The sequence below is a fragment of the Sparus aurata genome, chromosome 24, assembly GCF_900880675.1.
Source record: "Sparus aurata chromosome 24, fSpaAur1.1, whole genome shotgun sequence".
Lineage (NCBI taxonomy): Eukaryota > Metazoa > Chordata > Actinopteri > Spariformes > Sparidae > Sparus > Sparus aurata.
In genome coordinates this window covers 10286927-10299278 of record NC_044210.1, presented here as the reverse complement: position 1 = coordinate 10299278, position 12352 = coordinate 10286927, and the positions used below count along the sequence as shown (strand labels likewise).

At 40.7% G+C, this 12352-nt stretch overlaps 1 protein-coding gene across 1 annotated transcript; it reads right to left on the bottom strand.

Moving 5' to 3' along the window:
* Nucleotides 1–1149: 1149 nt before the first annotated feature.
* On the bottom strand, nt 1150–10969 carry LOC115576761 (cordon-bleu protein-like 1). The gene is made up of 9 exons (XM_030409324.1): nt 10883–10969; nt 8512–8674; nt 8082–8283; nt 7734–7992; nt 7580–7621; nt 7234–7496; nt 7011–7107; nt 2869–4503; nt 1150–1656 (listed from the first exon to the last, which is right to left on the bottom strand). The coding sequence occupies exons 2-9, from the start codon at nt 8601–8603 to the stop codon at nt 1649–1651; spliced, it is 2598 nt and encodes an 865-aa protein (XP_030265184.1). The 5' UTR covers nt 8604–8674; nt 10883–10969; the 3' UTR covers nt 1150–1648.
* Between the last annotated feature and the right edge of the window lie 1383 nt (nt 10970–12352).

Below are 12352 nucleotides of genomic sequence, written 5' to 3'. Positions count from 1 at the left end.
GCCCCGTGCTGGATCATAAACGTACATGACAGAGTAGCATTTCATGTTGCGCTGCATTATGAATCCGCCGTTCTTTTGTCTGCATAATCATGAACATCGCCGCTCAGGTTGAAATTCAACCTTTCACTGCTAAAAAAAAGGATAATGCCAGAGTTGTCACTTACATCGGATATCATTGCTTTAGGCAGGAAAAGAGCTCCTCTCCAGCGAGTGTCTGTGTTTCTTTTTCCACAGACTTTTTTTTCTCTAAACGTTAGACGTGGCTCTCTCCCTTAGGGGCGGTAATGGCATTCTCCATGACAACGGCAGTGTGACACGGCTGTGCCCTTGAGGGCCGGGCGCCCCCTCTGGGGGGAGCGCCGCGGAAACACGACAGGGTCAACGGTCACCTCCCATCATCCACCAGCAACCCGTCCTCCTCTCTCTCTCTCTCTCCCTCTCTCTCCTCAGGTGGAGCGAGGAATGTTAGAGGGAGAGGGAGAGACAGTGAGAGAGAAAGAAAGTCTTGAAGCGAGCCCACTCAGTCCAGGCCTGGCAAACGTGGAGCTTTAGCCACAGGCGATTCTGGCTAGGTCTCTACCTCGCATAGCTCCTTGCTGTTCCTCCAAGGCCAGGGCTGGATCAATACGTATAGTAGTGCGGATTCTTTTGGCACCCAAGTATAGCTATGCAGTATTGCCCTGAGGTATGGGTCCGTTAAAGACATAACAGTGTGCGCATGTGAGCAAAGTGGACTGAGTTTATTCAGGAAGGTGTTGAGATGCTTGGCATGAAACCGATGTTTCCAACAAGGATATCTGTTTTTTTTTTTTCTTTCTTTTTTTAAAGTTTGTTGCTGGAAACGCAGGAAATTCTCATGTCCGTTTTAAATATTCTGGGAAATTTATTGAAATGGATGTGGATTCTCAGACAAAGATGGCCTTCAGAGAAATATCAAGACATTTAAAGGATAAATTAATATGAGAGTAATGTTCATTCATTCATTAAAGTCCATTAGATCAACTAATTAGAGGATATTTACTGTTATTTCTTTTCTTGTGATGCATTCACCAGAACTCAGATGAAGAAACAGAACTCACCAACAGTCACTCGTTTTCAGAAGCAATGCTCTTCTGCCACCTGGTGACTAAAAAGCAAACCAGCCTCAAACCGAGTTCATGAGTTTTACTGCATTCTTCATGTCTTAAAACAAAACAAAGTCCAACAAAGTCCAGCTCAAACATAAAAATAAGCCTATTATGCTTTACACGAACAAACCAAAAAAAGCTCTCACGTCAGCGTTGCGTCCGCCTTGGCACGTCTTCAATCAGCATTTAAAAAGGAAGTAAAGAAAACACAGGACGTTGTCAGTTCAACAACTCGTGTCCTGTACATTTGGCTTACATGACAACAGAAAATGTTTATGTTCAACCTGTGAACATAAAGTCCAACATAAAATGAGACAAAAAGGTGTCTTCTAGCACAAAAAGAAATGAGGCAAAAAAAAAAAAAAAAAAAAAGTTAGCCGAGTCAGTTGCTTCTTTTCATAAAACTGATGCAGTTCATACTGACTTTCTGTTGGAGTTTATTTAAAGTCTGGCGTCCTCGGTCAGCTCTCAATCCTCACCCTAAACAAGGACTTCCATTCAGAGATGTGTGAGGAAGCCGGTCAGGCACCTGCGGCAGAGAAGAAAAATATTTACATCACAGCTTTCCTCTATAGGCAGGAATTAAAAGGACCTTGGGCGAGCCCTCGGTCAGGGACGGTCAAACATCAAATGTCCAGAAATATACTTGTCATCATTCATTCAGCATCTCCATGTCACTCTGTTTCCATGCCAATAAGCCTTAAAAACATGTTTTCTCCCTCTTTTACCGTGTTAGAATGTCTTAGGCTTTACTGTCAGCAAATCAATCAGTAATATGAGATATTTCACCTTTCTTTTGATATTTTTCCCCCAATCTTCAAGGCTGCATGATTCTTAATGTGCATTTTTATTTCTGTGACACAACATTAACATGTTATCTATGTATGCTCAATAAACTGGCAAAAAGGCTCGCACATATTCAATTATCATCATTGTTTTTCAGACTGGTGAGTGAAATCTACTAGCCACATGCATATTTTTATCAACATTTGGGGCTAATATCATGTCCTTTTGATCTATCTTGGAATATATATCATGTTTTTAATATCATTATTGAGTAGATCAAGAAAGGACACATAACATCAATATATGTGGTTGTCAAAATATTATATATTTCTTCACTTTTAACTTTATTTGTCAGATTTCTACAAAATATGATGATACCTTACATCTAAAGGATTTTAATATGGTTGCAAGTCTAATACCTCCAATTATTTTGTGAGGTCCTGAAAGACTGACTGTCCCCAATCCCTTCCTTTTTAATACAAGGTGCACTGTTGTTGCTTTCTATTTGAGTATTTCTGAATTTATGTACCCTTAAAAAGTACTAAGAAAGTACTAAGAATTCTAAGAATTTAGAAACCACATTAGACTGAACAAACAACATTGACATGGTAAAAAAAAAAGACCTACCATTACAGACATGTATGTGTATGTATGATATTTGCATTTTATATTATCACACCAGGCTTTAGTAGGACCTAAACACTGTTTCAGATTATTATTAATATTATTATAATATCAAAACAAAATCTGGTTTGTGCTCGAAATTACATTCCATCTTTTCCTGGCTGGGCCCTGCAAAATTCAAATCAGTGAGATGTAAACTACAATAATATTGGTGTGGACCCATCACTTCTATAAAGAAGCTTTGAGAGAAAATGTTTTTTATGGTTGGTCACATCAAAAGCTACAAAACGAAACTGTAGATGATTCAAAATGACTGCTCAGTGCTACTCACCAAACTGATATAAGGTCCTGGGTGGTGAGGGAAGAGTACTCTGAGGACCACTTGGGGCCTGAGGGCCTGAACCTTTCCCAAGTCTCTGAAAACGGGACCTCTGAACAGCTAACGCCACTGCCTGTGCAAATCTGGAGGGGGCTGAGCTCATCTTGTCTGGAGGTTTTGGTGCAGCTGCAGACTCTTCAGGTGTGCCTGAGGAAGACTCATATTGAAGGTCCTCAGTGAATGTGTTAGCTGGCCCGTTCGAGCTGGGAGTTGGTGGATGGGAAGATGGCAGAGAGGAGGCTACAGTATCTTCACTCTCCTCTTCTGTGTCTTCATTAAAGAAGATAGGTGAAGGAGGGGGAGGGAAAATGTCCCCTTCTTCCTCTTCTTCTTCTTCTTCCTGTACCACTTCCTCCTCATCGGTGTATGAACTACACTGGTCAATGTCTGAACTTACAGAGCTTTGTAGAAATTCACTCTGGTCCTCTGAGTTGATCTGACCATCAGTAGGAAGTTCTTCTTCACTGCAGTCCGACGGTGTTGCTGGTATCACCTCCGATGTGACTTCAGGTTCATCTTCTCCCTTCTGCTTTGCGTCTTCAACGTCAGAGAGAGGAGGGCAAGGACAATCCTGATCATCTAAATCAACTGGAGGTGGAGGAGAAACCTCAATCTCAGTAGAACAAAGTTCAGGACTCTGTGAAGGTATTTCGGTCTCTGATCTGCCAGGAGAATGTGGATCATCCTCAGTCTCAGATCTGTCAGGAGAACGTGGAGCCTCCTCAGTCTCTGATCTGTCAGGAGAACGTTGATCCTCCTCAGTCTCTGATCTGTCAGGAGAACGTTGATCCTCCTCAGTCTCGGATCTGACAGAAGAACATGGATCTGCCTCAGTCTCTGATCTGTCAGGAGAACGTGGATCCTCCTCAGTCTCGGATCTGACAGAAGAACATGGATCCGCCTCAGTCTCTGATCTGTCAGGAGAACGTGGATCCGCCTCAGTCTCTGATCTGACAGAAGAACATGGATCCGCCTCAGTCTCTGATCTGGCAGGAGAACGTTGATCCGCCTCTGTCTCAGTTTGATTATCCGCAAGCTCACGAGATCCTTCACTTTCAAGATTATCTTCGACTATATACTGATCGGGAACATCCAAGGTAAGTTCTGGATCGTGGGACTTTTTCTTCTTTGAGGGTACCACTTTGAACGTGGTCATTCCCTTCCTCTGTACAGGATCCTGCCACTGAGGCTCAGTGGGGAGGCTGGATGTTATAACAGGTTCAAGTTCTGCAAAGACGACCTCATTATTCGAATACCTTTGAGTTGTGAACATGTAGGAGGAGGGGCTGTGTAATTTTGTTAAAGTGGCAGATTTCCTGAAACGCTTCACCAGTGCTCCTTTGGAGACAGAGGAGGTCAGGACTTTGGCAAGAGCAGAGCGGGCATCAGATAAGTCTTTACCTCGGAACGAAGGCAGGTACGGGTCGGCCATTTCATGGAAATGAGAGAGCGATGGACGGGAATAGGATGAGGATGACCATGGATGTGATGGATGTGGTGATGAGGGTGAGGACAGTGATAGGTTTACAGAGTCAGATTCGTCGCTTTCTCTCAGCTCCTCCACAGTATTCATGGAGTCTAAAATCCCTGGAGAAACAGGAAAGACTTAGTGACACAGAAAATGTCTCAAAAATTAGAAACCACAGAAAAAGCTTTAAGAAATGTCACTTTTTAGAAATTGATACTTTCCAATGGAAGTTCTAAACAGGGAATATACAAAATGCAAGTATGTTAGTTTTAGTCGGTAAAAAAGATATTTACCATGTGATATCCCAAATATAAGTAATATAGATTATGTTATACAGGAAACATGAGATCTGAAGAACTTTTAAAGAACCATAATCACTTTTTATTATAGGTGTTTTAGTCAAATATTCAGAGTCAAGTATTAAAGATAGAATTTGTTCACTGTAATTAGATTAATAATGAATTAAAAAACAGGATATAAAATATTAAAATGTTACATTTTTCTAAAAAAGCAAAACGTTTAAATAAATTAGCGGAAAAATCCAGATAAAAACAAACGACTGACATCAAACATAAACATATTAAAACATAAATAAACAATACTTAGAAAATATATGTAAAGAAACAGAAATAAGCATGTAACATAAAAACAGGATCTTGGGAACGAGAGCACTGTAATTTTACGGCATTGTTTCGAAGAATGATAATGATTGCTTATATATTCCCTCCGTTTTGAATTAAAAGGCACAACAGTAAGTTGACATCTACTCAGTCAAGAGGAAAAGAAAGGAAAAAAACTTAAGACAAAAAAAGTTACACAATTTTCCCCAAAAATATAACGAGACAGAAAAGCAAATAAGTGAACATAAATAATAACAGGACAAATAAAACAGCATTCAAGTGCAGCAGGCAGCAGTGACACGCATCCATTAAAGCCACTAAGATGGGAAGGAGGAAGAAGAGGCCAACGCAGGAGGAGGACGGAGAGGAGGAATAGGGATGGTGGAAGGAGGAGAGGAAAAGGAGACAGCAGCAGCAGCAGCCCTCAGTCACCCCGTTCAGGTAACACAGAGTCTGTAAGCAGGGAGGAGAGACAGCTTCAGTCTAAAGGTTTTGAAAACAAAACAAATGCTTGAGTCTCGTTCGGTCAGTATGAAGAAAAAAATACTGTCTTGTATGAAAATGTTGAATCAAAGAGTCAGAATTATATTGATGTTAGGGCTTCACCATCAGATGATGATGATCAAGTTTCTATTAGACAAATTGTTGTTGGGGACAAAAAAATACAAAGGGAGACGGTTGCAAAATAGACCTTTTCTCTTGCAACATCTACACCGCTAACTGCTGCAATTATAGCCGCTTGTAAGCTTAGTTAGCAGTATATCTAACCGGGGGGAATGTTGGTGTTTACACTGCAAGCACAAGGGAAGGAAAGAGAACTGAGGCCAGCAGCCTCCCAGTGAACACAGCCTCCCAGAGAGACAGAGGCCAGTTTAATCACACGGAATATATTAAGGGACTTTGACAGCAGGGACGAAGACCTTTTCAAAAAGTATACATATATATCTAAATAATTACATTTATTTCAAAGATGTGCTATGACAAGCCCACTAATGGCTTGAACTCGACTGGGAAGATCTTTAGTCAGAGGCAGCCTCTTGTAAGTGTAGGAGGACAGGATCAAGAATGTGACCATCAAGTCTTGTCGGGAGTTGTTGTTTCAGTCGAAGATTAATACCAACTCAGCAGAGCGTTACCCTGTCTTGGCTCAAAGAAAACAAGGGAGTGAACTGAGACACTGACAGTGCCAAGGCAAAGTAAGTTAGAGCACTTTTTCTTTTCTTCAACCCAAGTGCACAACAAAGTGGTCTCCAGTAATTAAAGGGTCCTAATAGCCTATGTCTAATAACGGATAATCATTGTCCATTCAAGTCTGTGAAGGCAAGATCAGTGAAAAAGGAGCCATGCACCGAGAGAGCCTGAACCCAGGTGGTGAAAGCATGTCAGACAGACTAATACGAGGCAATGAAAGCTTGGACAATAGAGGGATTTATCTCGGAACAGACTGAAGCCAATGTGTTCTATGAACAAGGCCCTCTGGGTCACTTTAATTGCCCTGAACAGGGTTAAATTGTTCAGACTGATAAAAGCTGCGTTTTGCGCCGGATTTAACTGCTAAATCTTCCATTTGATGGTATTCGCTTTGACATTTTAATCTTGATTTAACTTCAATCTCTCTTGACCTTGTGCGGCGCTGACTGAAGCTGTAAGGATTTGGCAGATACAAGAATTCGCCCCGCTCTAAACCCATTTGATTTCCACTGAAATACTGTAAGGAAAAGGTCGATTGGGATTATTGTAGCAGCATATTTCATATCTGCTGCGGTTTGAATGGGGGCTGCCTCAGTAATCACCACTAGATGGCAAAATAACCAGACAGCTTACCAGTGAGATCAGGCTGCATTTGGACAGTCAATATTAACTCTGCATTAAACGATTTATAACTATTAACAGTTATTTGATTCTAAAATGTCAATCATTATTAAAATGTATTCAGCACAGGATCTGGCAGGCCTTCTTTTAGAACAAGCTAATTAGAGGTGATCAGTCTTTAATGAAGATTTTACCTTTAACCTCGTCGGCCTGCAGCTGCTGGTGGCTGTTTGAAGAGGGAGGTAGCGGAGCCCTCCGCTTGGTCCTCCTTAAGGTGGAGTCTGCAGACCTCTACAGACAGACAATGACATAATTGGAAACTTTTCATCAAGTGTTTCATCATTATTTAAGAGACATTGTTAATACCAAAAAAGAAGATGAAGAAGAAGAAGTAGAAGACTCTGTGCTGCAACCCACCTGTGCTCCCATCAGATGATAGGTGCTGAGGTTGTTTGGGAGGCTCTGGGATGCCCCCATGGGTGGCTGAGGGGCTCGTCTCTTCTTGGGCACATCTGCTTGCATGGTGTTAGACGACTGTCCGTTCATACTGACTCCCACTTGTGTGTGGTGACCAGGAGAAGCTGGAGGAATCGCTCCTCCTTCACATTTTTTCTTCCCTCTTCTGAACAAGCTGAGAAATCCCCTGTTCTCCTTCTGCTTCTTCTCCCTCTTTGGCAGCTCTATATAATGTAAATCGTCTTGATCAGTAAGCGATATGTAGCCGATAACAGTTTGCAGCCGAGGCTGTGGATGAATGCGTTACCTTGTAGTGGAGGAGGTGAGGTGGCCTCTGTTGACGAGACAGCTGTTTCAGACAGAAAACAATGTCATTATCAGGTCAGATGGTACAGTATAAACACATACGTATGTAAAGGAACGGGATATTGTAGCAATGACGGAACTTCAAGCTGACTTACATGCTTCAGGTGTCCTGGGTTGCTGCTGATTCTCAGCTGTGTCTTTGGCGAACACCTCCCTCAGTCCGAGCTCGTTTAAAGTCTTGGTCAGGTCCAGGAGCTCTTGGGACTGAGAGTCTCTCAGTAAGACGGTTGTTTCTACTTTGAACTCACACTTGTCACACACTACCGAAAGCAGCATCTCAAGGGGCACTCTGGGACTCACCCGCACCACGGCCTTATGGGACTTATTGTAGTTGATCAACAGACGCACAGATGCCTGCAAAGAGAAACAACATTTTCTACTTGTGTTCTCTAATAAATTCCTTTATATTTAGTACTTTTTGTCTTTTCTTTTCTTTTTCTCACCTCAGGCATGTACGGCCTCCGGATCTTCTCCTCCACCCCTCTGGGCTTCAGCACAACCCTTTCCGCTTCAAGTGAGCCAATAGGAGAGTTCGGTTTGAAGCTGATGTTGTTCTTGTTGGGCGAGAGAACCTCAACAGTGTAGTCAGACGGATTCAGATGGTAGCTTGCACAAAGGTTCACCAGTAGATCCATCACTGGTTTACTGTTGAGAAAAGCCAAAGAAAACAAACGGCCATCAGACCAAGACTTTCAGGTGAACTTGTCCTTTAAGGTGTCTAATAAAAGAAAGGTTAAAATCAATGTATCTGAGGCCCAGATATCCTGAGTTAAGCTCCAAAAAACACTGGATCCTACATTTCCCAGAATGCCTAGATATCTTCAGGGCATCTAAAAATACAAATTAAATAAAACTGCTTGTAACACAGCCTACCTTCCATGCACTGTGACATTCTTCTCCAGCCCCCCTGGCAGAACCACACACAGATTGTGGTCTATCTCCAACAGATTCACCTGCTCCTCCATCTCAAGGGACCTTAAAGGGAACTCAGAAGCCTCTCCAGATCTGATGCTGTCCCCAGTGTCAGGTGAACCTCCTGAGAGATAAGAAATATTTTAGTTATTAGACCGAGTGTTAACATAAAGTCGGTGACAGAGTTTTTTTTTCTCTCTCATCTGACTGTTGGTGCCAGTGTGAAATGTCTTACAGCAGCTCGAAAACATTTCAGGAATGATATTTGAAGGCGTATACACACCTCATAATACAGCATTCAATGTAGGGCAGCAACTAACTTTAGTGTTCTCGATTAATTGGAAAAAGTGTCAATAAATAATGCTACATTTCCCTGAGGCAAAGCTGACATATTCATTACTTCTGATTTTATTTTTTCTGCTTTATTGTGCGGATCATCTTTATTGATTGATCTTTAAAATGTCAACAATTTTAGAAAAGGCTCATAACAATTTCTTCAACATGCTTCCTTTGTCCAAACCCTCATATTCAAGAAGCTGGGAAGAGTAAATGTTGGACACTTTTGCTTGAAAAATGATTGAAATAATTGATAGAGTATCTAATTCATTTTCTTTCAAGCAACTAACTGATCAGTCGACTGATCGTTGTCGTTGCTGTACAGTTTACAATCCTTGAAGATAAAGAAAACCAGCAAAGACTTCACATTTGTGAACTTTGTGATTTTGAGGAATATGATGGTTATTTGCTTTAAAAACAAATGTTACACGTAAATTCCTGCCCGTTGATTAACCGGATAATCAATTAATCAATGAGGCTATTAATCATGCTGATGCCCTGCTGAAAGTAGATTCTAAACTACATCTTTCAGTATTGGCAACACTTAATATTTACATCTTTCTTCAACACTGTATGCTAGCTTGCACATTCATTCAGGTTCAAAGCCTCTGAAAAGTCAATTGTCAACTTTTACCTGAGCAGCATTTTCCTCAAACTTGAAACATGACGGTCCAAATCCAACAAACGAGCTACTTCCACATGAAAACACCGAACAATCACCCAAACTGCAGTTAACCCCTGATTTACGACCACTCGAGTCACCGTTAGCAACTTTTTGCTGCCCCTTCCCGAGCAGCTCTCACCGCTAACCGTCGCTTGTTTGGGTGAATTACAGCCTCGTCGCCTCCCTGCAGGAGTTTCTCCACCCTGCGCCTCCTCCTCTGACCCCGTGTGTCTCCACCATGACACAGGAGCAGCCTCCTCACACACTTTCATCAACGCCAACGCCCCTCGGTGTATTTTTAAGCTAGCAGCTCACCGGAGCGACCACACGAGCCAGCTGTGTGCGCGTGTGCTCATCAACACGCGCGTGACACTGTTCCTCAATGTTTACCGGTTCAGCACGTGACAAATTTAACGTACGAATGAATATATTAATTATTAAGTTGTATTTTATTTTTTGTATGTACCTATGCTCAAATATATATTACACACAGTTCATAAGTTTTGATTAAAATATATTTATACTTATTTTAAATCATTTATTATTTATTTAGCTGTTAATTGACTTATTTACTTGCCTGTTTATGAATTCATACTGAAACCTGTTTATATTCATGTTTTTGTTCGTCTTCTTAGTCCTGCTAGTTATGTTAAATAAAAGTATTAAAGGAGGTTAAGATAATAATAATAATTACACCATATTAAAGGGGCACTATGTGATTTTGGAGAATTCAAACTCAGAATTTTGTCATTTAAAATGTTAATGATGTAATAATGCAAACGTTTTTCCATAACTACAGAACAAGCTATTCTCAGAGGAAAATAAGGTCCTTAGAACACTGTTTGAAGCAAAAAAGGTGGCAGGGTCCGCCACATATAAACAAGGTCAGTTTGTCTATTCAGTCATGAAAACAAAGAGTTCATTTATTTAGTTTGTTTAGGCATAAACTAATCATCATAGTAGCTCATTATTTATTCAGGTGTTATGTATTAAAGCAAGCTGAAATGGTAACTTACTACAAAAGTACACCATATAACATTAGTTTCTTTAGTCCATTGGTAGAAACAGCCAAATAAAATGAAGTATTATTTTTCTGACTAACTACGTCTGCTGTATCATAATCATTTAAATACACAATAAAAAGTAATCTTCTCCACAAACAACGCATGCTGGCCTGTGTCTGCCTGCAGCCATGTTGCCAAGGCTGTAATGCTTGCTTCCAAATAAGCTTACACCGCTCCTCAAGTAAGAGGGATTAGTGCTTTTTTACGGGTTGTGTCTCCACTCTACAATGTCAGAAACATTTGATTATAAATGCATCATTACACTTACCTGTGTCGACAGATCCGTCCCATTCTTCTCCTACTTTCTCCTCTGTGTTATTCAGTGGCAGGAGGAGAGAGGTGGAGGTAGGGAGAGGGTTCCTTCATATTTAATCCCTCTTTAGCAGACTAACCTACCACACCTAAAGGCCCCGCCCAGTCATGTGACAACACTTTGCATGTCTGTGTTTCTGTGTGTGTGTGTGTGTGCACAAGGGTGTGTGCTGTGTGGGAGGTGGTGGTGATGGTGGTGGTGGGGGGTGTCAGCAGGGGCATGCTTGATGTAAACCGGTCTTTCCAAGGCACATCGATGTTAAACTGGTATAACACTCAATTTATAAAAAGGGCCTTTAATCCACATAAGCTACTGATCCTCTCTATAGGATCTGGCAAAATTACTGCTGATCAGCAATACTGTAGTCCACCATACTGTATAGCATGCAGACACACTTAGCTTAATCCACTTTTCTAATAATAGAAAAAAAGATTGTCCGTAGATAATAAGTAGATAATGGTGTTTAAAGGCAAACTTAAATTAATCCTGGAGAATCTGTTCAATACAAAAAAAAGACCTTATCCACAGAAAACTGGCAAGACTAAAATTAGATAATGTTACATTAATGTAAATCCAGCAGTGAGTCACCCAGGTAGAAATACCACTTTCATGCCTGCCACAATATTTCAGTTCTTCACAACACGGTTTTAGCTCTACTGGAAAACCCCACTGTGTCACACCTGCTCGGCCATCTCCGTCACAATTTCCCCTCACCACTTCCTTGTATAACCCAGCTGAACTGGCGAAAAAGTTCATGCTAGAACTCTCGGGGCTCTTACAGTCTCCTGGGAAAAGTAGTAAATAACTGAGTTGAGGGAGGTGTGAAGACCAAAAATAACGCCCAGAATGTGTTCATTAAAGGGAGGAGTCAGATTTTCTTCTAATCTTTAAATCATTTTTCATTTTCAGGCTTGAGAATCAATCTTGCATTCCACAGCTACTGTATACTCGTCTTATTTTAGGCGTGTGTCAGGGGCGGATGCAGGATGATTGAGGGGCAGGGGCGAAAACCAAACAAAAGGGCCCCAGCTGTATGCCTTAAATGTTCCAATTATGACCAAATACCTACAAAGTACATCTGTTTTCTGCCTCAGCTGTATTTATTTGATCATTTATTTGCTAAGGACATATACACTATATATATATATATATACATATATATATATATATATATATATATATATATATATATATATATATATATATATATATATATATATATATATATATATATATAGACAAACTTAAACAGATATCTGATGCATGTATCACACTGTTAAAAGTAGATGCTAATTTGCACACATGTCCCTCGACGGGCTTTTATGAAAGTAAAAAATTAATTTAGATTAACTGGCGGTGACGTTAGCTACATTTCAAAGAAGTTTCCAAAAGGTTGCCATGTAGGGGAAAGGTTTAAAAAATACA

Excerpts from the sequence above, each read along its gene's own strand:
- LOC115576761 (XM_030409324.1), bottom strand. The coding sequence starts at position 8,603 with ATGGAGGAGCAGGTGAATCTGTTGGAGATAGACCACAATCTGTGTGTG. Across the intron at positions 7,497-7,579 it reads CTCACCTCCTCCACTACAAG|AGCTGCCAAAGAGGGAGAAG; the intron begins GTAACGCATTCA and ends TACATTATATAG. Across the intron at positions 4,504-7,010 it reads GCAGGCCGACGAGGTTAAAG|GGATTTTAGACTCCATGAAT; the intron begins GTAAAATCTTCA and ends CTGTTTCTCCAG.